The sequence below is a fragment of the Bemisia tabaci genome, chromosome 4 (assembly GCF_918797505.1).
Source record: "Bemisia tabaci chromosome 4, PGI_BMITA_v3".
NCBI lineage: Eukaryota > Metazoa > Arthropoda > Insecta > Hemiptera > Aleyrodidae > Bemisia > Bemisia tabaci.
In genome coordinates, this window is record NC_092796.1 from 9125573 (window position 1) to 9151078 (window position 25506).

Genomic DNA, 25506 nt, shown 5'->3' on the forward strand with positions numbered 1-25506 from the left:
ACAATTCTAGCTGAAGCGCACTTCAGCTATGCATTCACCACTGCAAAAATGTCAGAGGAAATCGACAAGCCCAGCGTGCATGGAGGCTATCTCCATTTAAATTGCATGTAAACTCCATGCAACAATTCGCAAGTATTTTGTGCTGAAAGTAGAAAAAAAAAAAAACATAATTATTTCGCAGAAATTGATGGAAAAATTCCTTATGGAAGCTTCAAAATGCGTCCGATTAGTCGTATAAATTCTAAAATTTCTCGGAGGATGCCCCTCGGACTCCCCCCCCCCTCCGTGCTTGGGGCCCGGGCCTTAAAACTGGTACCTGGGCCCGAGATGGGATGTGGCGGGCCTGCTGCGCACTGCCCATATGATGTTGTGCTCTGCATTATTTTGAACTTAATGTGTAACTTCAGTGATAGGAACTATAACAAGTGTAAATTTGATAATAAAAATGACTCGGTCCTCTCTTTGTTTCAGATTATGCTGAATTTGTTTTCCTTGGCATTTTCATGTGTGAAATGTTTATTAAAATGTACGCTTTAGGACCTCGTATATATTTTGAATCAGCGTTCAATAGATTTGACTGTGTTGTCATTTTGGGCTCAATATTTGAGGTCATTTGGTCGGCACTCAAAGACGGTTCTTTTGGATTTTCTGTTCTGAGAGCTTTAAGACTTTTAAGGATATTCAAAGTCACAAAGTAAGTACATTTTGATTGGTGATTTGTCTTAAACCTGTTGAATGATTCTCTTGTTTTAAAAGTTTCCGTCCATACAGTCAGTTTCAGCCACTCAGGTTTTTAGTCAGGTAATTTGACTCAATTTTGCAATAAAAGATAACTATTTTCTGGCTCATTTTCGAAAAAGCGTTTATTGTGACATTAGTTTCCCTATGCGAAAATATGCTTTTAATGATAAGTCAGAAATTATGATTGTAAATTGCAAAATGAAGACTAAATATCATTTCGGCATGCAAAGAGGCGTGAGAAAATTTAAAATTCCCTATTAATTGCTCACCTCTATCAAATTGTTCTTAAAAGTTGCTGATGATCTACCCTCAAGACCTAAAATGATTTCAAGGAAATGTTTACGTCATTATGTTCCGTATTTATCTGTAAAGACAATAAAATACAGGTGGAAATATGGGAACCGTGTGTCAGTCTGTCTCTAGTTGAATCTTCTAGTTTTCTCAGTAAAAATTTGAGAAAAATGATTGTCCTACTTGCTCACCTCTTTGTCTACTTTAAAGTAATGATATCCTTCTGATTTTGCTTGCAGGTACTGGTCATCACTGCGTAATCTAGTTATTTCATTGTTAAATTCAATGCGTTCAATTATTTCTCTTCTGTTCCTCCTTTTCTTGTTCATTCTTATTTTTGCCTTACTCGGCATGCAACTGTTTGGTGGTCAATTTAATTTTCCTGAGGGTACACCACCTACCAATTTCAACACCTTTCCTATTGCTCTTCTAACAGTCTTCCAAGTAAGTATCGCTGCATTAATTTGTGACCGATCAAAGAAAAAGGGACCTCAATCAAACGAATCTCAAAATTGAGTCGTAAATAGCATACCTAGGATGCATCCTACAATAATTTTGGAGCAAAAAACGCCTAAAAGAAAAGAAAAGAATACTAAATTTATCGCAGCTGGAAGTTTGTTGTCATGAATCGTAGTTTCTAAAAAAAGCAATTTAAAAGTCTAGTCTGTCTTGTTCATGCCACTAGATTACGATGCAGCAGCTCTACTGGTACAAAGATAAACCAATTCGTCTGCAAGCTTATCTTTTTAAGAGTTACAAAAGTTTTCCACTGAAATAACAAAATTTCATTTTCGAGCTAACTGAACAAAAATCGTGTTGCTAAAAATGCTCCATGGACTGACGTCTTTTTTCCTGTGAACGGTCTTATTTTTTAAAATATCACCCAAAATTTCACATAAGACATCTGATTACCTCACTTGAGCAAGCGCATGCATGTAAAGGAAAAAATGGAAATAAAGAAAATGATTAAAATAAAATTGATTGAACGCTAAAAGCTGATTGTAATGCCAATTGAAGTGAATTTGCTACTTCTGATCTGGATTTTTCCGCATGCCTAGACGGCAAGTGTTTCCCATGTGGATGTATTTCTGCCAAACGGAACCATGTGCATTAGGACATGATTCCTGAGACCCATAAGAACGTATGCATAACAGGGCTCACGTCATAATGCATATTGTTCCGTTTGGCAAAAATCCTTATCGCGCATTTCCGTATTTTGCATAGAGACATGAGCGTTGAAAGTTCTCGCTTAAGTGCAGTTACTTTAAAAAAAAAAAAAAAAAATATTTCTGTGTCAAAGATTGACAGAGTTCCCTTTTATGATAGTTACCAATTATGCACTCACAGAGCGCTTCCATAATTTTGTTTGATATGTTTTCAGATTTTAACAGGAGAGGATTGGAATGAGGTTATGTACCAAGGGATAAAGTCTCAGGGAGGCCACAAAGATGGTGGAATGATTTATGCTCTTTATTTCATAGTTCTCGTATTATTTGGTAACTACACTCTGCTCAATGTATTCTTGGCCATTGCCGTCGATAACTTAGCCAACGCTCAGGAACTAACTGCAGCTGAGGAAGAACAAGAAGAAGAGGATAAAGAGGTACACGCGTTTATCTAACCAATCTTTTTTTCTGAATTTTCTAGTAGAAATATGAATATTTTTACTCTAATTTTTCACATAATTTTGTTCGCAATTTCACCTAAAATTCCTGAAAATTTCAAGGATAAATATTCGTCATTTTTTTTCAAAAAAATGTTTTATCACAGGAGATTTGGCAACTCTCAGATGTTCATACGGTGTTGTTCCATAGCAAGGTAGCATTACTCCTGCCTCACACGCTTAAATTTTACAATGTACACAATCGGGGAATACAAAAATGTTCGCTGTGAGCTAAATTAAAGATGTTTTGAGATTGTACCGTAGTTTTATGCGAACAAGTAAAGGCGATGTTCAGCGCTGCTGTCAGCGCTAGGAATGCCTGTTCGCCTTCAATTCATCGCGTATGTAACAAGCACAGTCATGAGGTACGAATAGTTCCATGCAGGCGTTGATGAATACTCACGCCTCTCGAATCCTTATTCTGCAGGCTCAGCAATGATTTAGGCGCGTCATTTCCTTCGATAGCTGAAATATTTTTGTGTTGTAGATTAATTTCATCGATCTAAATATAATTTTTATGATCAGGTCAAGCAAAATTAGATCGAGGGACTGGCCAAATTTTTCACCATCGTGAAAAACAACGACCGAAGTACAAAACGATGATTTTTAGTTTTCAATACCAAATTCTTTTTCAGTCAGACGTGCCATTTTCATAATTTGCATGGTTTGTGAATTTCATCAGATTACACCCATATTAATATTCTAAATGCGATTTTTCACGTTTCAGAAACAACAGGCGGAACTACAAAAAGAAATTGAAGCCTTACAAGTAGATGACGGGATATCTCCACCTCGCAAGACTAGCCCGTCGGAGCCCTCGAAAGAACTTGCAGAGGCTCAGAGACAGGAGACAGAAGAAGCTGAAGAAGGTGCTGCAAAACCAATGCTACCGTACTCTTCGATGTTTTTTCTCACCTCTACTAACCCGTAAGTTTTGATGTACAAATCAGCTCTCCATACATATTTAATTTTTATCATCTGTGCCTGAGATTCCAAAACTATAGATCTCTAGAAAAACTAATTAAAAAACTAAACTAATTAATTTCTTCGTATAAATATAATTCAAATTTTAACAGTCACGAGACGTAATGCTAAAATTATAAGAATGTTGAAAGAAATGTTGCTAATCCGTCTTTTTTATTTTGTGTATTTTCAGGGTGCGGAAAGCTGCTCACTGGGTTGTCAATCTGCGATATTTCGATTTTTTTATAATGATTGTGATTTCCCTTAGTAGTATCGCCTTAGCCGCAGAAGATCCAGTCATAGAAGGTTCTTTTCGCAATGTTGTCTTAAATCATTTTGATTACGCGTTCACTGGAGTGTTCACCGTTGAAATGTTACTCAAGGTGGGTACTTTGCCTCTAAAATCATATTTATGATAAAAAATAAAACATGTTTTTATAAATAGATGTGAATGATTCCGATCTCGTCGGCAAAAATCTTCTAAAAAATTACCCCAACAACCCCCCAATTCCTTTGAATCTCTAATATCGATGGATTAAACATCAACATTTTCGCTCATTCTCCAGCTTGTTTGATATTGTAGTGCCTTTAATTTAAAAAATGATCGATTTTTCTGGAATTTTTTCTGATTATCATCTTATTAACGTATTTACGTAATATTTCTGTTTTCAGATTGTTGATTTAGGTGTTATACTACATCCTGGCTCTTATTTACGAGAATTTTGGAATATTATGGATGCTGTTGTCGTAATATTTGCTGGCGTTTCATTAGGATTTGAATTAAGGTATGTTCTTTTTAACACCATATCCTTGTTTTTTATAATCGAAAACACAGGAAAAAGCGAAAACAAGGCTAAAATACAAATTATTAAATATTATTATATTATCGAATTTACTTCATAAAAGTCAAATATTTGTGAATTTCTGGGAAATATGTCAGAAGCTCTCTAAAAAAACTTCATTTCCCAATTTTCCTCTAGAGATATAACTAAATTTCAAGAAGTCATGAATATAAGCTAGAATATAAGCTATCGCTCAAAAAAATTAATGAACTCTTCTCTTGCACAGACGGCAATTTGAGATTCAAATACTATGAATTTATCATTGACATTTTTTTCGCCGAGATAAACCTTAGTTTTTATTTAAGCAGCATACCGATGATAATTTGCGACAAGTATTAAAGACTAAGTAGTGGATCAAGTAATTTCAATCAGATTTTTAATTTTCTTGTTTTTTGTATGTTCACAGTGATCCGCACAGTTCTGCCGGTCAGAATCTGTCAACTATTAAATCTTTGAGAGTACTGCGAGTATTACGACCGCTAAAAACAATCAAGAGGGTGCCGAAACTGAAAGCCGTATTTGATTGTGTTGTTAATTCACTAAAAAATGTTGTAAATATTTTAATTGTCTATATTTTGTTTCAATTCATCTTTGCTGTGATAGCCGTCCAACTTTTTAACGGAAGATTCTTCTTTTGTAACGATGAAAGCAAAATGAACGCCGAAGACTGTCAGTGAGTATTCCATTCTTAACTTATTATAATTGAAATAAATTGAACAATTTGTCGATTCTTCTTCATAATATAATATCAATATCACCTCTGCACTCTTGAGCATTTGATGAAACGCTAAAAATACATCGTAATGTTTTACTGCGGAAAATTGATCGGCGCACAAAAAGGCTGAATCCTTCGACGTTTATATTATAATGATATTGTAAGATACATTTTTGCAAATCCATCTACCTCCTATTACCAACAGGGCCGGATTTAGGGGGTGACCAAATGGGCCGCGGCCAATGGCGGTAAATTTACGGGGCGGCAAATTTTGCAACTTTTTTAAATGTAGGTATGAAAAAAATCGGATTTAGAAAAAAAATTACAAACGAGAAAAAGTGACAAAATCTCTCATTTCCTGAGGGAATAGTAATTAATAATTTTGTCGTCTTTCGGTGATAAAAGATACAGCACCTTTAATTAATCGAGTTAAAAGAGTAACAAAACACGCAATTTAGCCTGGAACGGCGCGACGCGGCGTAGAGTGCAATGATGGCGAGGGTTTGAGATCAAAACTAGTAGCCCTCGGCGCGGCGGTCGGCATGTAACACACATTAGCGCCTACAAGACTGCATGAATACTTCACTCATTGCGTCAAAAACACAGTGCGGTCAGCAGCGGTCGACGCGGAACGCATGGCGCCTACAAGACTGTAGGAATACCTCACGCATTGCGCCAAACAAAGTGCGGTCCTTAGCAGCGCGACACGGCGCGCGGCGCGGCGGCGGAAGTTAAGATTATTAAACCACATTTATGTTTGTTCTTTCATAATTTTTTTGTTCATTCCTTATAAATGGAGAGCCTTGTCTGCACAGAGATAGGTTTACGGAACTTAACTTTCGCGCAAAGTTCCATGAACTTTTGCCAGTAGTTTTGACAGGGCTTTCGCAAAAAAGTGTCCAACACAAGTAGACGCGTCTTATGCACCCCCCCCCCCCTCCAGGACGTTCACTGGGTAGTTTTTCTTGATGTTTCAAAACAAATGAGAAGAAGGCGGCAAAATACAGGCGGCCCATGGGCGGAAAGTAGGTAAATCCGGCCCTGATTACGAAATAACGCAAATAAATGGATGCGTTTTTCGATCTCTTGCTGAGACCTGATAATGACTAAACATGCCAAAAATTGACTGTTCCAAGACCAGATTGTATCTAATCGAATCGAAGGGTAGCATATAAAATGCTACTACTAGAATAAATACTGACCCCGTTCTTTTTTCCTCAGGGGCTTCTACTACGTTTATGAGGCTGACGACAGTGAAGACGTAAATTCTGCCAAATTTCTACCAAGAGTTGAGCAACGCTTGTGGAGGCCGAGATGTTTTCATTACGACAATGTAGCAGTGGCTATGCTCACGCTTTTCGCTGTACAAACTGGGGAGGGATGGCCACAGTGAGTATTTATCACTGCATGACTTTTTTTCGGATTTTTCTTCACTCTCTTCCATATCCAACTTTCAAGTATGAAGTTTATATCTTCTTCTCCTTTTACGAACGACTAGGGCGTAGCCCTGTTTGTCAGACCATCCAGAACCGAGCACAATAAATGATAAAATATTAAAAATCTAAAAATCATTAAGAATAAAAGACTCGTCAAAGTCCGCAGAGTCTGCAAAGTCAAAAAGCAGAGTTTCTGTGGTGAGCGATTCCGATAATAAGAGAGGAATTCACAACTCAAGGGTGAAAATTATTTTAGCATCATGTTATATATTTGGACGGAGAGGGCGTCCAGCCAAACGGTGGGTAGAGGACATCCGTGAAGAGATGGAGAAATGCCAGCTTCCGGAGGATCTCTACCATGACAGATTCCTGTGGCGGGTGGGCGTTGCACCAGTGGCGTGGCGTGAATTGCGATGTATCGATTGTTATGCCATTTAAACCTATGGAAAATGATCGATAAACTGGGTGTTCGCAGCGAACACCTTAATAATCGATTCTTTACCATAGGTTTAAATGGCATAACAATTGATACATTGCAATTCACGCCACGCCACTATGCGTCGCACAGCGCCCTGACGCTTAGTAAAAGCGACTTTTACGTACATATTTGGCAGCTTGAGAATTGGGCTCAGAGAATACCAAGTGCAACGAAGATTGATTTGATTATACAACCTCTCCACCTGCGGGTTGAGTATTTAAATTGATAGACAAAGAAATAGACAAAGATGATGATGGGAAAAGGAGCTATCTTATCGGAAGAAACGGATGATCGTTAAAGACTAAGAGGGTTACCATAAGTTAGCCTGTTACTTACCTCAATAATTGCAACTATCCGCTACCATCAATAGGATTGCTCCTTGTTTCCTTCATTCTCTTTGCCTATTGCTTTGTCTATCAATTTCAATTATCAGTCTGCAGCACAAAAATAGGTTAAACCGGTCGCAACTGATTCTTTGGAAAACTATGGAGAAATTTCCGTATAATTCTCAAAATCCAATTTTTTTCCATCCAATTTGATGAAAACTCTTTTACTGAAAATTTTGCCCGGTTAGACCAGGGTGATTACCTCCATAGACGGTCACAGATAAAGAGAAAGAATGAAGAAATCAAAACTAAAAACAATGAGAAACTGCGCTTTCATAGATTCAAAAGCATCTAATTTGTGTACGAAAATGAGGAATGCAGGTTATCCCTTTGCTGGTGCAATCATAGCTTTCTCAAATTTCCTCCTAAGGGCATTCAATGTTTTTTTTTTTAATTTTTCAGAGTATTGCAAAACTCAATGGCAGCAACTTATGAAGACGAGGGTCCAATACAGAATTTCCGGATAGAAATGTCTATTTTCTACATTATTTATTTCATCGTCTTTCCATTCTTCTTCGTGAACATCTTCGTCGCTTTGATTATTATCACATTTCAAGAGCAAGGAGAAGCTGAGTTGCAGGATGGAGAAATTGATAAGAACCAGGTACAGATTCATGCACTTTTTGGGCCCGTCAATTATATGTCTCGATTTTCTCCCAATCGGAAACCAACTTTTAGGCGGTCACAAAGAGAATTTCGATTGCATCGCGATGCTTTTTATTATAATAGAATTGGACCACCAGAAGGTACGAATTAAAGCATTCCAATATTTGTTCCTTGCTAAAAATTTCACTTAAAACGCGATTTAGGCATTGAAATTTGCTGAACTGAACCCCGCGTCCATGAGAGTAAAACGCTACGCGAATTAAATCGCGCACTAAAAGTTGCCTTAATAAAAGTCTTCTCGGCATGAAGATATAACAATCTCAATCTTGGCTCAGTTGTTTCACGTTGTATACACTTTAAACAACACAGTTCAGGGAAGGAACACTGCTCGATTCCGAAGGCCACCACAACCATCCTAATGAGCGATTTGATTCACGTAGAATGTTGTTTCTTCTAAGAGCGGGAAATTCGAATTTCCCGTAACCACTACCAACCCAGCGATTGAGCACAGGGGAGAAATCCATGAGCGCCGCCGCCCGCAGCGCACTACGGTCCAAAAAAACTCAGGAATAGGAAGAAATAAGTCGGATGCAGACTAAAAGATCCCAAAAGTTTCGTAACTGATGTTTTTTTGAGTCTCTAATTTCGAATTTGATGTCAAATTGTGATGTCAAATCGAAGTGTGGGCAAGTTAATGGCACGCTGCGGAGCGGCGTGCTGCCGCTGCCAGTTTGAATTGCACACTGACGCCTACAAACCTAAGGGGATACTTCATGCATTGCGCAATGCGTGAAGTAGCCCTTTAGGTTTGAAGGCGTCAGTGCGCGTTTAACGCTAGCAGCGCGCCGCGGCGCCCCCGACGCGGCCGGGTGGGGGACGATTTCTTGCGGGGAAAGCTCCCTGGCGCAGAAACTCGTAAATCGTGTAATTTATTTTTATTATTATTATTATTATTTTTTAATTTTCTTCTTCTTCTTCTTCTTCTACTAACGACTAGGGCATGGCCCTGTTTGTCAAGCCTTCGAGTACCGAGCACAAAATATTAAAAATATAATAATAATCTGTAAAGATTCGTCAAGTCAATAAAACAAATAGCAACAGGAACATTCAATCATCTTCAGGAGAAGAGAGCCAGCTTTGTGCCCATCTCTTAGGCGGTCGTCCAGGCAGTCTTTTCCCTTTGGGTTGTCCAGTCATACAAACTTTTGCCAGTCGCTCTTCATCCATTCTGTCAACGTGCTCCGACCACATCTTTCTCCTCATCCTAGTCCACTTGGCTACATCTTGCACATTACAAGCATCCCTGATGGACTCGTTGGTCTGATGATCCCAAAGTGTAAAGCCCGCTATTTTTCTTAAGACCTTCATTTCAACGGTGCGGAATTGTTGTTTGGTGCGCTTTGTCTCAGCCCTGGTCTCTGCGGCAAATGTTAACACTGGTCTAACGATTGTTTTATAGACTCTGACTTTACTTTCTCGGGCCATGTATTTGTTGCGCCACACCATCTCGTTGAGGCATCCGGCAACTCTCGCCGCCTTGAGTGCCTGGTCTTGCACTTCGGTTCCTAAGTCCTTTGCACTTGTCAGCAATGCTCCAAGATATTTAATTTTCAAATTTTAAAATTACGCACTGGTCGTATGAAGTAATAAGTGAACTCTCAACTCTAGATGAACCAAGGCAAGTCGTGCGCCATGCGCGCTGCGGACGGCTCATGAAATTCTCCCCTGTGCTTTGTCGACCAACTCAGAACGTTAATATTTCCTTAAGCAGTTAGGTAATGTTAACAATTTTCGTACCCCAATCAAGTCTTACGTGATATTTTGATTAGAAAAAACGTATCAGAGTGCTTTGACTAATACATTTGTCTAATGTGTCATTGCTTTCTTACGTGTATGGTGGCGTTCGAGGCTCGGAGTTTGACAAAACTATTTTTACCAAAAAGGAGCCTTCAAAACTAGTTGCACAGGAAAAGTGGCTTCTTCCTTGCCACCGACACATTCAAAATCTTGGAGGATGCTATTGATAATAATTGCTTGCGCATGTCACTAAAATGCTGCGCAAAGTCATCTATTTTTTTCGCTTTATATAAGAGTAAAAATCAAAGTTTCTTTATTCTAATGATACTAAATTAAATAAATAAATAATTTAATTTGATATGTATATGTCTTGTTGTTTTGAATCAGTTTTGCCTCACGCCTATTCTATGGTCATTTTCAGAAATCTTGCATTGATTTTACAATCCAAGCTAAGCCACTCGAACGATATATGCCAAAAGACCGGAATAGTTTCAAATATAAAATCTGGAGGGTAGTAGTATCTACTCCGTTTGAATACTTCATCATGATGCTAATCGTCTTCAACACGCTGCTGCTGATGATGAAGGTAATTATTGGCTTCTATTATCCGTGCAACATCTGTCACCTGACCCCCCTAAAAATGAACTTTTGCTTAGCTCAGGCAAGGAATAGTAAACTTCAATAGTGTTTGAATCCGTATGAATTAAAAACTGAGAGACGTGTCATTTTTTGGGTTCGGGTACTTATGATACCTACATCAAATTCTCTCGTAATTAATCAAGTTGGTCATACCTCCTTTTGAAAATTGTACATATAATGATTCTACGAGAAGAACAAAAGTTGGGAAATCGTGTTATGGTTGTCCCTGCGGTTGGTGATACTGGGCTCCGATAAAACATACACTTTGCTCCCCCCGTGTTTAGGTTCCCCTCAAAGTGTTGAATTTTTAGTTGGATTGCATTTTGAAATTATGAACTATAATTTCTGGCTCAGTTTAGAAACAATGTATGTGTCATTAGTTTCCCTATGCACATAAGTGTTTTTACTGATAAGCCAGAAATTATAGTTCCGAATTGCAAAATGTTGTTCAGTGTTCCAAGATTTGCTAAGGCGCGATGTGTTAAAATACGCGTAGAGGTTTTAGCATCGTTATGATGGTGAGCCAAGCTAAAAGCAATTTAATTTAGAGAGGAAGTACCAGATTGGAATATAATGCAGACGGCGCATAGTGCAAGGAGCAAGAGTGCGCCAGTGGCGTGTTTTTACGATATATCGATTGATCTACCATTTAAACCTATAGAAAAGGATCGATATACAGGGTGTTACAACAAACACCTTAGTAATCGATTCTTTACCACGGCTTCAAATGGGGGAACATCGATAATCGATCATTCACGCCTCGTCCTTGGAGTGCGCGCGCGCATGTTGGACGAGTGTACACTAGTTTACACTCTGAAAGTAGATGCTTGCCTCTCTCACAGATTCGAGAAGCCAGTTGTTTACCTCTCAAATTGAGGTACTATTCGTTGAATGCTCTTACGTGTATTGAAATGTTTCCAACTAGCCCCAATATATATGTAAATCTTTGTAACAATTTTTCCAACATGACATCTTAAGCGGCCGAAAAATAAAAGAAGTGACAATTTGGTGTGGTTTTCCTTTTCTATGTTGATGAACGTATAAGATGTGTGATTTTACAATGTTTATTTGGCGACCCTCACGTTGGAAACACTGTAACTGGTGTCTAGTTAGAATGGTTGCTATTCGTTTTCCTCAATATAAACCTTCTTTCGTTTTCGTCAACTCGACTGCTATCCATTTTTCATTCTGTCTCTACACTTCTCCTCCCAAAAAACTTCATTTCCTATTTGGGAATGAGTTCCTACTCTATTTCTAACAAACTCATTCATGCAATTGACGACTCTGTCTCCAAAGTATTAAGCATGAGTTAATTTATTACATTTTTTACCTGTAATTCTTTTTGTGAAAGCGAAAAATTAAAGAGACAATTTTGATTCACTCCATATTTTGAAAACTGCCACTAGGCCCATAGGAAGTAACTACGCCGTTTCGAAGTACACAAATATTTATGGATGAATGAGAAAATATGAAAACTAAAATTTTTATTAAAAATATCGCATGTTACAATCATTTGAATCACGGGCTCGCGCCGTTATTTATGATGAGTCCCTCCCATAAAATTTGAATTCAACAGATTCTGAATTTAGAGTAATTAAATTAAGCAACTAGACAGAAACCTATATTTTATTACTACATCCAAGTCTGAAATCTAAACGCAGATCGTGGAAAATGTTTCCTTTTTAGTATTCGTGGTTCATTATCTCTTACCATCTTACTATCCCTGGTTTCCTTTTTTTCATTTTCTCTCATTTCCATCTTAAATACGTTCTTGTGTTACCCTCATTTTTAACACACCATTTCATTTTCATTTATTATTGACACTTTTATGCACTGTTTTTGACATGCTGTATAGTAGTTTGGTAAATAATTGTTGTCTGCAAGTGTTGTGGTCATCAGTCGATCTCATCTTCTCTTTGCGAAAGTCTATGTAAAATGAGTATCATGTAATACATTCCAGCATATCTAGAGTAGGATAAATGTGGATTATTTGAATTTTTGTTCTCATAGAGAATCTGCCTTCAAAAACTTACCTACTTCGATCCTTTTTAGGCAGAGAGATGTTTAAAAGTATTCACAATCTCTGGATTTTAATGCTAAAGATCCGCATATACCCATTCATCTTCCAAGTTGGACTTATCCAAAACTTGGGTACGTGATCTATTCTTTAGATTTTGTTTCAGAGAATCAATAGTTGACTTCCGACAGAATAAAGAGCTCAGTTCCCGTGTTTTTTTTTTTTTTTTTTTTTTTTTTTTTTTTTTTTTTTTTTTTAAAGACTGAATTGAAGTGGCACTTACTGTGTGAAGGGAATGTTTTCGTTCCTCTTTTAAAAAAAACCGTCATTAAATGAGTTATATTTATCCTCACCAGAGCTCAGATTTTTCCATTGTCTTAATGTCATCGAAAGAAGCAAATTGAATTTCTACCCTCTATTTTTCTTCTTTTCACTGAATTTCACTTGATGTCTTCGCTGCTAATATTTTAGCCCTTCTCACTCTGTCTTCTTCTTCACTTACCATTTATATCGTCTTTAAGTATCTACCTAAACCTAGAGTCCCTTTATACTGAGAGTCAAGACAATTTGAATCCATTTCTGATTGGTTCCCGTATTTTAGGCCTCCACAGTGTCACAAACGGGAATAAAGATTACATTTTCACCAATTGCAAAGATTATAATCTGGAATGGACCAGGAAATTACGGGTTCGGCAAGGAACAAACGAAATGAGAGGAGGAACGGAGAAAGGCATTTGAGAATGGGCCGATCAAAGATTACGAAAAACGTTCAATTTCTGTAATCTTTATTCCCGTTTGTGACATCCATGAGCCGAATTGTCTTGACTCTCAGTATAAAGGGACTCTACCTAAACCCAGCAAAGAACAACTGTTACCCGGAAAGTGATGAAGTTCGGGAAATTTGAGGTCAAACCGACCTTAACTATACCTACATTTCTAAGGGTCTCGTCCCCGAAAGTGCACCCGTGTACTGAGTTATTCCGATAATATTATGTTGCTCATTTGTATTTGCAATAGTTTTTATTTCACATTAAATTATTTCACCCTCTCCGTCCATAAGTAACACCCATATCGATTTTGCAAATAATAGTAAAATTTTAAAATTAGATTCCTTAGGGTTAGTTCTCGCGAACAAAGTGCACACGTTAGATTTTAAATAAATTCGAAAAATTAGAAAAATCACTCCGATAATCAACGGCCTTGCATTACGAATTAATGTTGTTGCAGCTTTTCCTTTCTTGCGTCAAATCTCTGGGTTTTGTGTGCGTGGCTCCTTATATCCGTGTATTTACACACCCAAAATAATTTGCTAACGTAGCATCTCGGATGTCAACAATGCGTCTGGTCATACTGAAATGTCAACCCGCACAATTGATGTCACAATCGAGGATATAAACTTTGCAGGGACTAAAGCTTCAATATGTTCCATGGAATCTCGATGAGGCCTTAGCCTGCTCTTAAGTAACGTGTTGCCCAATTATTGCCCCCATCCTCCCATTTGACTCATGCTGGAATCATTCTTCAAACCGCTCATCACTTTTATCAATCACCTTTTCACCAATTTCAAACAAAATTAAGCATGTAGAACTATTCTTGCTATTTCTATCAACCTAAATTTCAATTGGATTGTTGTTTAGAACAGTTTGTCTGCACATTGTACCGCTTCTGTGTGCTTCAAACATGACTCACAAGATCTTGCTCCTACCTTTTTGGTTGCTTGTGTTTGAAAAATGAAGACCTTCATTCAAGCACGTTCAATAACATCTTTACCTGCTCTGAACACACACGTTACTTAGCTTTGCTTCACACCGAGTGATTTTTAAACATTGAGATCCCTTGCATTTGCTGTTAGGTACGAGAAATGGACAGGGGAAATTAGCAAAAATACATCATTTTAGCTCTTTGGTGAAGTATTTTTAGTAGCATCAGAGAAATCATCTGATTGATTTTTCTAATTGTTTATAATCTTTACCTAAGGGCATTGTGACTATCTTTGTCACTGATATTTAAATCCATAGAGAAAAACCCGATTCCTCAGATTTCACACAGTATAGTTTCTGTTGAGAGAATTAATTTTCTTCTTTTCACAGTCCATTGGACGGGATTTGCGAAATCACAGAGCTTTTAAAATGTTTGTAATTTGTTTTTTCTGACTGGATGTGTGAAATAGATCTTATCTCTCGGGAGAAAATTTTCCCTAACATGTTTTACAAACACTTAAACCACATTCTTTCACAACTTAAGAATTTTTGACTTGAAACTTAAGGAATGACTTTTCCCTCAAGTTTTGAGATGAAATGCACAAATATGTCCTGGTTTTTGTCCTCCATACGTTTGCAAAAATTTGAGGAAAATTTTCTCCCGTAATTTAAGGCCCTTTTTCGCGGATCTGGTCACGTTTTTGTTTTGTTATGAAAAAGTGATGGTTAGTTAATAAAAAATCATTTTACCAGCTATGAAATAATCCGCGGTTATCATATTTCTTGTTGAACCTTTTTTGACCATCACTCTGTGGTTTGTGCAGCTGAACTCCCTGATCGGCTAATTTTGCCGACTTTAAGGTTATAGTCACACTATCTCCGGGCGACCGTAGCCAAAAGATTAGGCCCCATATTAATAGCTCCATCGGTGACAAAAATAATCACTTCATACCACAATTAAATGGGGGACTGAACTCGGGTGCTTAGATATTTTTGTGTACAAATGGATAGAATTATGTTTAAACGGGACATATCCAAATTAAAATTTACGTGGAATCTAAAACATCTAAATGACTTTGAAACTCAGAGGAGCCTTAAATTGTTTTTGCGTCTGTTAATTTCGTATGTGTCCCTATCTGATACATACAAACAGTCATAAACCATTGCACATAGGTTCTTTTTCCAAAACTTATAATGCTAATATGTCCCGTTTGCTCAATTTCATTCGAATGAAACTGCTGTGTCATATGTCAGTGTTTGGTATTTGATTTGTGTCGTCAAGTTTCATGCTGAATTTGTCTCTCTGTTCTGTCTTTCATACTACTTAGTTTAATCGTAAATGTGTTTTCTGATTGTATGCGTCTAATGTCTCTCATGTCTCGTCTTCTTCATGATAATTTTTAATTTTTTAGTTTCACAAACAAAGCCCTCTATACAAGAAAGGGCTGCACTACACAAATATCGGGTTCACAGGAATGTTCACCGTTGAGTGTATTCTGAAGATTCTTGCTTACGGTGTCAGGGTAAGAGTTGACTTTTGAGCATATAATTGATTATGTTTATAAAATCACTCAATTCATATCTTATAATTTACTCATTTTTCAACTGGCTCGGATTCTTATGTCAATATTACCTCTAAACACAGATGATGCCCGAAAGGTGAATCCGCATAAAGCACCAAAATTACGTTCATTCCTGAAAAGTTTCGAAAAGCGTCTAGCTTTATATTCTGTCTGTATTCATGATTCCACAGAGAGGAACTAACCAACCAAAGTATTTCAAATAGTGCAATTTTTTGGTGATCGAATCATAAAGTCCTTCAAATGACTATACAAAACAATTCTTATGTACAGCAACCTGGCATCGGAGTTAAGGGGCAGTTTGTTAGATGAGTGGAATGTTTAGTGGACCTCTTAGCATTTGGGCTCATAAACACGATATATTCTGAAAAATCTGCTGCCGCACTATAATCCTAAGCTGATGTTGAGGAAGCAAGAAACCTACCGATCAGAAACTTTACACGCCAAAATGTCTCATTTTTGCAAAACCAATTACGATTCAACGGCAATTGCTTTCTCTTGCACCAATCCACAGTGTTTTTTTTATCAGATAATTAATGCTCCGAGTAAAAGTTATCTATCATAAAATGATGATCAACTATTCAGATCATCAAAAAAGAAAATCTAAAAAAAAAGAACATACGTATCTGATGGCAACTGGTATGAATAAATTATTATCCACATTGAAAATAATTACCAATTTAAATGTATAGATAAATTGTTTAAGTAAATATTTATTTTCTTTTTTCTATTTTTTTAGTTTTATGTTTTTTGGTTTTTGGTCTTCAAATTTTGAATCATTCTATAAAGGAGGAGCATTGGTTCAACTTCGAGTAAATTAAAATATGAATAAATACACACCTACGCGCATACATAATCGAAGTATAATATTTGCGATAATCTACCAGGATTGATTGACTTTGGCTCAATATAAATATAATTTCATTTCGTTTGTATGATTTTGAATAATTGATTTTTGACTATCCTCACCTACCTAGAAAGATAAGGGGGAATAGTCACAAACAGCACAATGCGTGTTACAGTTATCAAATAATAGCAAAATCTACAGAAATCCAATTTCGTGATACTTCGATCATTTGTTAATGTGAAGACAAATAGATGTAGCGATAAAGTATCTTTCCTGGGTGTAAATTTGGGACTTTTCTAGGATACTTACACTTTTTATTATTCAAATATTCTTTTAATCCTACCTCCGTTAAAAAAATACACAGCCATCGTGATGAATAACGCCGTGTTTCACTATCTGAAGACAGATCTCAACAATTTCATTGAATTTTCAGTTCTTTCTTCTTTTATTCTTTTCAAGTTTATTTTGGTACAAACTGGCAACTACATCAACTCTCACGGTAAGTGCATAATTTTTGCATCCCTTTAACAACATTTTGATGTGCATCTAGTCCCTGCTTGATCATCCGTAATACGTGTCTTGCGTTTGCCTTAAACTGTAAAACTTGAAGTGCACCTTATCATTTCTTCTGTTCTTTAATCTCTATTCCTTTTCATTTCCTTTCCTCTCACTTTATTCTTGTTCTTCTTCTTCTTCCTGTGATTCTAAATTTTTGGGAAATCATTTACACCACCAGCCGCAAAACTCTGAGGACATTTGAATTTATATGGACGTCTTGGAAACCAAGTGACGTGAGTGCATTGCAATGCGTTGGTAAGAGTCCTAAATGGACCGCGTTAAACAGGAACCAAGCCACATCAGCTATTGCCAAATTTAGCAGGGAAATTTGATTTTTTACGATAGAACGTTTGTGCGGATTCCTCGGAAAATTTGAAGGAATTTGCTTTGTATAATGAAGAAAATTCATTGACATTTGCACAAAAATCCGCACAACCGTTTTCATGTAAAAAATTAAATTGCCCGATTAAATTTGGCAATAGCTGGTTTCTTTCTGTTTAACGCGGTCCAAATCACGAGTTATGTATATCAGAAGATGTAATTACGATTTGCTTATGACCGATTCACTTTTCTCACCCATTATTAATAACACATATATCGTAAATAGTTTTGCAGAGGAGGAAGGCTAAACTTCGAAGAGAAATATAAGATTGTAAATATTGTTCATGCTTCTCTTTTGACACTAAAAATATTTTGAGTAGTCTTAGCAACGTCCCAATGCATTAACTACAACCTGGTATCCAAGCCATTCAGATTAGGAATGAAATAAATTTTAATTTTTTAAAGATTCGTCGCAACACGGCGCCTGGATTCAAAAACTACAAATCTCAATGATCAGAATCTTCCTAAACCACCCATGAAAAGCTATTAAAATTGACATTTTAGCTGACAAATTTTAGAGTATAACTATAGAGTTTAACAGAAAATCCGAGTAATGTCATACTATGATTCGGATTTGTTTTCTCTGTTTAGACTACAGTGCTCGAAAAGTCCCCTCCTCTCCTCCTCACAAGTATCACTATCTAGAATTTCTAATCCAAGAATATTTTGAAGTAATTTTATGATGTGCTCGAGGTAGCATTCTAATGACAGTGGGTTCAGAAAAGAGTTCGATAGAGGGTCATTAGGAGCCGGTCCTCTCTTTGGACCGAAAGGAGGCTCAGTACCCCTGCATTGTTTAGAGAAAGCAACACGAACAGCTGGAAAGCGTTTAGGTTTGCGTTTACGTATTGCCAATGGAGGCATTTACGCCAAGAAAGTCTATGTGCGTTGGTATTTCACTGCGTATAGCTTTCTTTTGCATAAAGTTTAATTGCGAAGTACCCTTCCTCTACACAGTGGTTTATGATAAGGTAAATTTACTGCTAAAGAAAATGTTTCCCGAATAATAATGAAGCTATCGGCAACATAACTTAACTGGACTGGGTGTAAAAATGAAATTTAACAAAAATTCGGGCGGAGGAAAATTACTTCCGGTGCTCATGGAGAGTCATATAAAAATTTGTTTAAGGAAAAAAAAAAAAAAAAATCCTCTGCAGATTGGTCCGTTTTGCCTGATGATGGAAACTTAGGTAGTGAGCATTTAGGCATTTCTATACTTTCATTTTGGTTCCATCTGAAAATGAAAATGCACTAATGTGCTGTGGATTTGGGAGTGGGAGTGAGCAAACAATACATAATACTGGAATTCACAGTAATTTTTGGTCAAAAGAATGTCGTCGAATGAAATTCCTCTCAGACTAGCCTTGAAACATACCTCAAATTATGATTTCCCTTAAGTAATGACCCTCAACTTGGTTCGTGTATTCAGCAATTTTGAAAACAGAATATGATCTCATCCGTTTCTATGCCGTTTCTATACCGTTTACTATATCGTTCTTGAGAAAAACAAGTGAACGCAATGTCGATGCTCAGTTGATCTTCCAAGTTATCAATTTATGCACATGTCTGACTTAAATACCTACGCACATTATACACGAAACTGTTTCTGCGTAAGCACAATTTAATACTAATGCAGTTTTTCACGAGTGTAATCACACTTAGATTAGGTATTAAGCACCATCTGCGCAGTTTCGTCTTCCGAAATTTTAGTTTGCTTCAATCACCAGAAACCATTTAATGTTCCCTAAGGTATTCTATCAATATCTCTTTCCGAAATGCAGTTGTCCGATTTTCGTTTCTTGTGTTGGACCTCACTTGTTTTACCTTTTCCCTTTTGTTCTTTTGGGACAGATTATCTTGCAGTTTTGTAAATAATACGTGTGTTAATTTTTATATATTTTCATTATTTTAGGGGGACATAATAATATACTCTTTTGTTTCACATCCCTTTGTCTCTGTTTTCTTAAAATATTTTCATGCAATACAGGAAAAGAGTGATTCCTAAAATATTGAATTATGGGTTTGTTTATACCTACAGAAAGTCGACTATTCAAAATCAAAATTTAGCTCAACTACTATCCTTTAAGTGTTTTTATTCGTTCCCCACCCTTTTTTGTCTGAGGAAGTGTTTTTGCGGGACAGCTAATACGATGCTAGGAGAATGTTAGTTAGACAGAAGTAAACAACATGGGGGCATAGTTAACTTGTCAAGGCGCGACAATGTATCGATGGCATTTTTGTCAATGTGCTCGTTTAGATGTTAATATTTTGCCATGCTAAGAAATATTTTTGTTCCCCTTTGGTATTGTGTAGAGGCTCTCTTGAAGAAAATTGTATGAGAAAGGTGACGACTCTCAGCAATACCGTTTAAATTTAAACTTTCAAAAGAGAATTTTTTTTCGCTGTTCAATTTAAATTATCCCCTGGATTTGAATCCTGACATCAGATCCAAAAAACTATCTAATTTTCATTACAATACGATTAAAAATACTTAAAAAATGAATCAATATTTCACGGGCATGATTTTTCGGTTGATTAATGTATCTTTATTAATTGTTATAAAAATGAACCATTCTTGAACTTTTTATCCATTTAATCCACAAGTGAGATTTAAAAGTAAAATGAATTTACATAGAATCAGTAACTCCTGGTAATACTTTTCAGTTACGGAGATGTAACATGATGTGATCTCCAAACTATTTTTTCCAAGTAGGCATTGCAACCCTGTAGTATTTTTGCTCATAATCTGTGCTTTTAGATAACTCCATCGCGCTAAAAAGCAATCGTGACAAGCAAGCAAAAGTAGTGTGTTGTAAACTGACTTTGAATAATTTCGCTTAAAAATACCCATTTTATTATTCTTGCGACGAGCAATTCAGAAAATTAAAAATTTGATTTGACTAGTTAAAAAAAAATTTAAAAAAAAATTCATTTAGAATCTCCAGATACTACAAGGCTGATTTATATTATTACTGTTTGCACTTAAGGGGCGAACAGTGCTTTAATTCCCTTATTATTATCACTGTGAGCAATATTGCAGAAAATATCAGAGTCAATCTCAAAAGTTTGCATTGGAGATAAATGTTTACATTTTGGGTGTAAGAGCAGAGAACAGTGAAAAACTACTTTAAGTTTGTTAGCGTTAAGTACTTAATGGCTGATTTTAACAGTGTTTCCATTATACGCTGGGAATTCAATGCCCTCAAGAAACGTTTGGAATAATGATTACTTGCATAAGATTTATTGATTTTCGACTCACCGAGACGCGCGTTTAACATTAAATCTAGCATCAAAATCGTATGAGATTTAGACATGATTTATTTTGAGGTAAGAATGTAGACAACCCATAAAAATCCTCGATCAGACGACTATTTCTCCGTAAAAGATGTTTTCTGACAGATCTCGAAAATCGAAGGCAAAAAAACAATGCGCAGAAACGCCATACCCTATTTGTCTCAATTCTACTTCCTTTAAATTTACAGTCAAAAGACGCCTCTGTTGATTTCAAACGTGTGTAGTTCGAATATTTATTTTGTGATAAGCCAGTGCTTCCTGAAACTGATGAAAAAATTACACAAAACGCTAATTATTGATGCCTGCACGTTACTATTTTGTGTTCCTTAATATGTCCACGTATCTGTAGGTATTGTTTTGTGTATTTCTACAGTTCCATGATACTCCACTCCTGCTGACAAATTTGTTTGCAATCATGAACCTTGTCTTCACTTCGTTATTCCTCCTGGAATGTGTTCTCAAACTTATCGCGTTCGGATGCAAGGTGATTATGTATTAATGTTTATTTAATCATACATACTCCGGCACTGTAAGTACAATCTGCGTTTGTATTTGATTTTTTCATCGTTTTAATTTTTTTTTATTGCGATAGATAGAGCTGGAAGATGGACATTCGTTACAAACGTATAGTAAGTATGGGTAGACCAACATCCTTGTCTCAAAGTTTGACTGACTTGTATCAACAATTCAACCCTCTTTGTTATGATAGTTCTTACGTATTTTTTAGTTTTTCATTTTTACCATTCACGACAATTTTTTTTTTCAATAAAGTAACTAAATTTTACTTTATGCATGATAGGTATATTTTTTATGCATTCAGGAGTTTAGATAACTGATAACGAATTTTTGTTTCCTGATTTATTAGGTCCATTATTTTAAACTTTGTCGGTTTCATTTTTCTTCTTTTTTACTTTAAAGCTCGTTTTGAGGCACACAGATAAGGAAAACCATTCAACCTGGTTTTATAACACATTCAAACTAAAACGAAATTCTTAGATATTTTCTTTGATTTATCATCATTTGACTCATTGCAATAAAATGAATTTCTCAGTGATTGCAGAGGGTTCTAAATAACTGACATATTTTATTTAAGCCACCTAGCTATCAGATACTTATGTTTGTAACCACTTTTTGACCAATGTATCCATCAAGCCCGGGAAAGGGCAAATCAATACAAATTATGCCTCAATCGAATTGATTGTGCTTGTAACTACTCGTTTGATCCTTATGAGAGAAATTTCATGATTCATTTCGTGTCAATAGACCAATTCTACAAAAAACTTTAGTAATTCAAACACTAAGTGCAAAGAAATAGCTCTACCAAAATTAGTGCAGCCGTTGTTCCTCAGTTTCAATGCCTTCATGAGCCCACAATGCTGAATTAAGTATATTCTCGGTTAATTTTGTACAATTTAACAAGAAAATAATAATTAAGGATAGGCTGCAAGATTAATTTATGAAGCGTATTTGCTCATTTTTTCTAGTCTAGATCTGACGTGTATTATTTTTTATGAGTGCTAATGATTCCTCTCTATTGAAAGCACTAAAAAATAAGTCATTCAAATGATCACCGAAAATCCTGATATCGACTATATTTTCCTCAAAAAATTTTTTGAAATAAAATCAAATTCATTCAAGTTTATAGAAAAAATATAAGTGCGAATAATATTATACTTTTGATTTCCTTCGCAGAATTTTTTCAAGGATCCTTGGAATACTTTCGACTTCATCACAGTGATCGGAAGTGTGGTTGATGCCCTTGTAATAGAATTAAGTGTGGTGAGTTTGATTAGAATCAAATTTTAACATTTATAATACCGTTTGATTTAATAGCCCCAAGCAAAAAACCAAATCACAAGCATTCATATTTTAAATCAATCTGGTTAGGAGCCAGTTTCTTTGGCATTTTCGTTGCATCCCATGTGAAATTGATGAAGTCGCATCAATGGCTGATTCAAATTTTTGGTTTACTCATTAACAAGGAATCATTTTTGGTTCACTATTTCTTATTCATCATTTTTTTAAGTTTTATTTTTCACTTATTTATCCATTTTTGATGCAGTGTTGTAAAGAGGGAGAGATTTTTACTTTATCACTATTAGATTTTTCGCAATCATACATCACAATGGGCCTTTTGCAAACTTCAGCCAGAGCAAAAAATAGGAGTTAGTTCTTATAGGGAATGGCACAAAAATCACAATGAGAGCATCGCAAAAGTTTTGAATACACTCCCAACTTCACTATCTGCGTCAGAATTGTGCGTTTCTTTAAGCTCGCCCTGCTTCAAAAACTACACTACGGCACAGGTGAACATTTTGTAAGAGGATTCGTTCCACCCAACCCTTGCGCACTAGGATGCTATGCAATATTCAACATGGCCACACGCCAAAACACACGTGATTTATTGGTGCATTTTCCATGTTAAATTTTAAGATCGTGCATCATCCTATAGTGCGGAAGGGATGGATGGAACAAGTCCCAGGGCCGGATTAAGGGGGTGGCCCATGGCGGCAAATCTAGGGGGTGGCAATTTTTTAAATGTAAGTATAAAAAAAATCAGATTTAGAAAAAAAAATTACAAACGAGAAAAGGCTACAAAATCTCTCATTTCCTGAGAGTATAGTAATTTCTAATTTTGTCGTCTTTCAGTGATACAAGAGACAGCACCTTTACTTAGTCGAGTTAAGAGAGAAACCAAACACACAATTTGGCCTGGAACGGCGCGACTTAGGGAGAAATGATGTCGAGGACTTGAGATGAAAAGGAGAAGCCCTCGGCGCGGCAATCGGCATGTAACATATATTAGCGCCTACAAGACTGCACGAATACTTCACGCATTGCATCAAACACAGTGCGGTCATTGCCGACAGCGTGAAACGGTTAGCGCCTACAAGAATGCATGAACACTTCACGCATTGACCCTAACACAGTGCGGTCAGCGTGGAACGCATAGCGCCTACAGGACTGCGTCAATACTTCACGCATTGCGCCAAACACAGTGCGGTTGGCGCGGCGCGGCGGCGGAAGTGAAAATCATTAAACCAAATTTTGTGTTTGTTCTTTCATAATTTTTTCGTTCATTTCTTACGAATGGAAGGCCTTGTCCAATAGAAATAGGTTTACGAAACTTGACTTTCGCGCAAAGTTCCGTGACCTTTTGCTAGTAGTGTTCACAGGGCTTTCCCAAAAAATGTGTTCAACACGAGTAAACGTGTCTGATGCACCCCTCCCCCGATGCTGCGTTCACTTGATGGTTTTTATTGATGTTTCAAAACGAATGAGAAGGGGGCGGCAAAATACATGCGACCCATGGGCGGCAAGTAGGAAAATCCGGCCCTGACAAGTCCTCTTACAAAATATTCAATTGTGCCGTAGTATCGTATGTAAAGCGGAAAGTTAAAAAAAAAAAAAAAAAAAAAAAAAAAAAAAAAAAAAAACCGCTTATTCCTCGCGTAGATTGTGAAGTTAAGGAGAGTATTTCAGACTTTCCCGAAGCGCTCATCGTGAATTTTGAGCCATTTTCTACAGGACATAACTTTTCTTTTTGCTCTGGCTGTGGAATTTGCATTAGGCCAATTCAATTTTTCTCTCATTCTTCCATTTTTACTTCTTATTTGATTATTCATTTATTTTGAGATTTATTTTTTAAAATCATTTTTCGATGCGTTTTAATTCGTTTTTTACTATTATTAGGACCCGGATATGCAAGGGCCTAATAGTGCAGGAGGGGTAAGTTCTATTCGTGCACCGGGCAGGTGAAAACTTCGTATTATACGTTGACCCTTTCCTCCTCTTTGAGAGGTTTAGTTAGGCCTCCCTTTCTCTTTTCACCTTTCGCCGACATACTTAGTAAACCTAAACCTTTAATTTTTTTGGCTGTTCCTGATCCATAATTTCCATAGATTCCGGTGTATATTAATTTAACTAACAACTTTCAGTTGCTGATAGCCGAATAAAATTAATGATTCAAATAATATTACAGTGTAAGTGCGGTGCACCAGAAATACTGTTATGCTGTACGTCATTAGACATTAAGTTTCTGTTCAGTGAATGACTCAGTTGTACCTATGTACCAATTTTACCTAAAAAGAGTGTATTTATTTGGCTGAATCTCTTGCGTGCAACAGACCCATTCAGAGTGTACAGATAATCCCCCCCCCCTTTTTTTTTAATGCTCTTCACCAAATTGTACGTAGAGGAAATTTGCACATTTTTGTTCATCATTTTAACGGCCTATTTCATTTGTTATGAAATTTTAAATTTCATTCAACAACAACAGTTCAAAAGTTCAAAGTCAAAGCTCAAAGTTACATTAAGTTCGAACAACAGCTGCGAACCTGGAATTCCAGATAACCTACTTTTTAACTACAATGCGTCTGGACTGAGTCAATAAACTGTCTAAAGCCGTATGTGGTAGAGCAACAATGTTAGGAAACATTTTAAATTTATAGGGCGAATTTTTCCAACACATCGGAGTGAGGGACGCTTGTGACTTGTCTCCCTCTGATTTTCCTCAATGGATTAATAGTTCCATGTACGATAGTACCCGATTTTGAATTGTAGCTCTTTTGT

At 36.5% G+C, this 25506-nt stretch overlaps 1 protein-coding gene across 20 annotated transcripts in view; it reads left to right on the forward strand.

The window, feature by feature from the left end:
- The window catches only part of cac (calcium voltage-gated channel subunit cacophony), a 400227-nt gene that overhangs the window by 329993 nt on the left and 44728 nt on the right, over positions 1-25506 (forward strand). For 15 of the 20 annotated variants that reach the window (XM_072299262.1, XM_072299252.1, XM_072299260.1 and 12 more), the window contains 13 exons: positions 472-694; positions 1272-1476; positions 2414-2635; positions 3423-3622; positions 3852-4041; positions 4331-4443; positions 4907-5173; positions 6437-6604; positions 7918-8119; positions 10340-10504; positions 15687-15797; positions 22627-22713; positions 24628-24663. In XM_072299262.1, the coding sequence (XP_072155363.1) occupies positions 472-694; positions 1272-1476; positions 2414-2635; positions 3423-3622; positions 3852-4041; positions 4331-4443; positions 4907-5173; positions 6437-6604; positions 7918-8119; positions 10340-10504; positions 15687-15797; positions 22627-22713; positions 24628-24663 (2189 nt within the window). Of the gene's footprint in view, positions 1-471; positions 695-1271; positions 1477-2413; positions 2636-3422; positions 3623-3851; positions 4042-4330; positions 4444-4906; positions 5174-6436; positions 6605-7917; positions 8120-10339; positions 10505-15686; positions 15798-21307; positions 21419-22626; positions 22714-24627; positions 24664-25506 lie in introns of all 20 variants that reach the window. The other 5 variants (XM_072299263.1, XM_072299264.1, XM_072299256.1 and 2 more) reach the window with 3 other exon arrangements.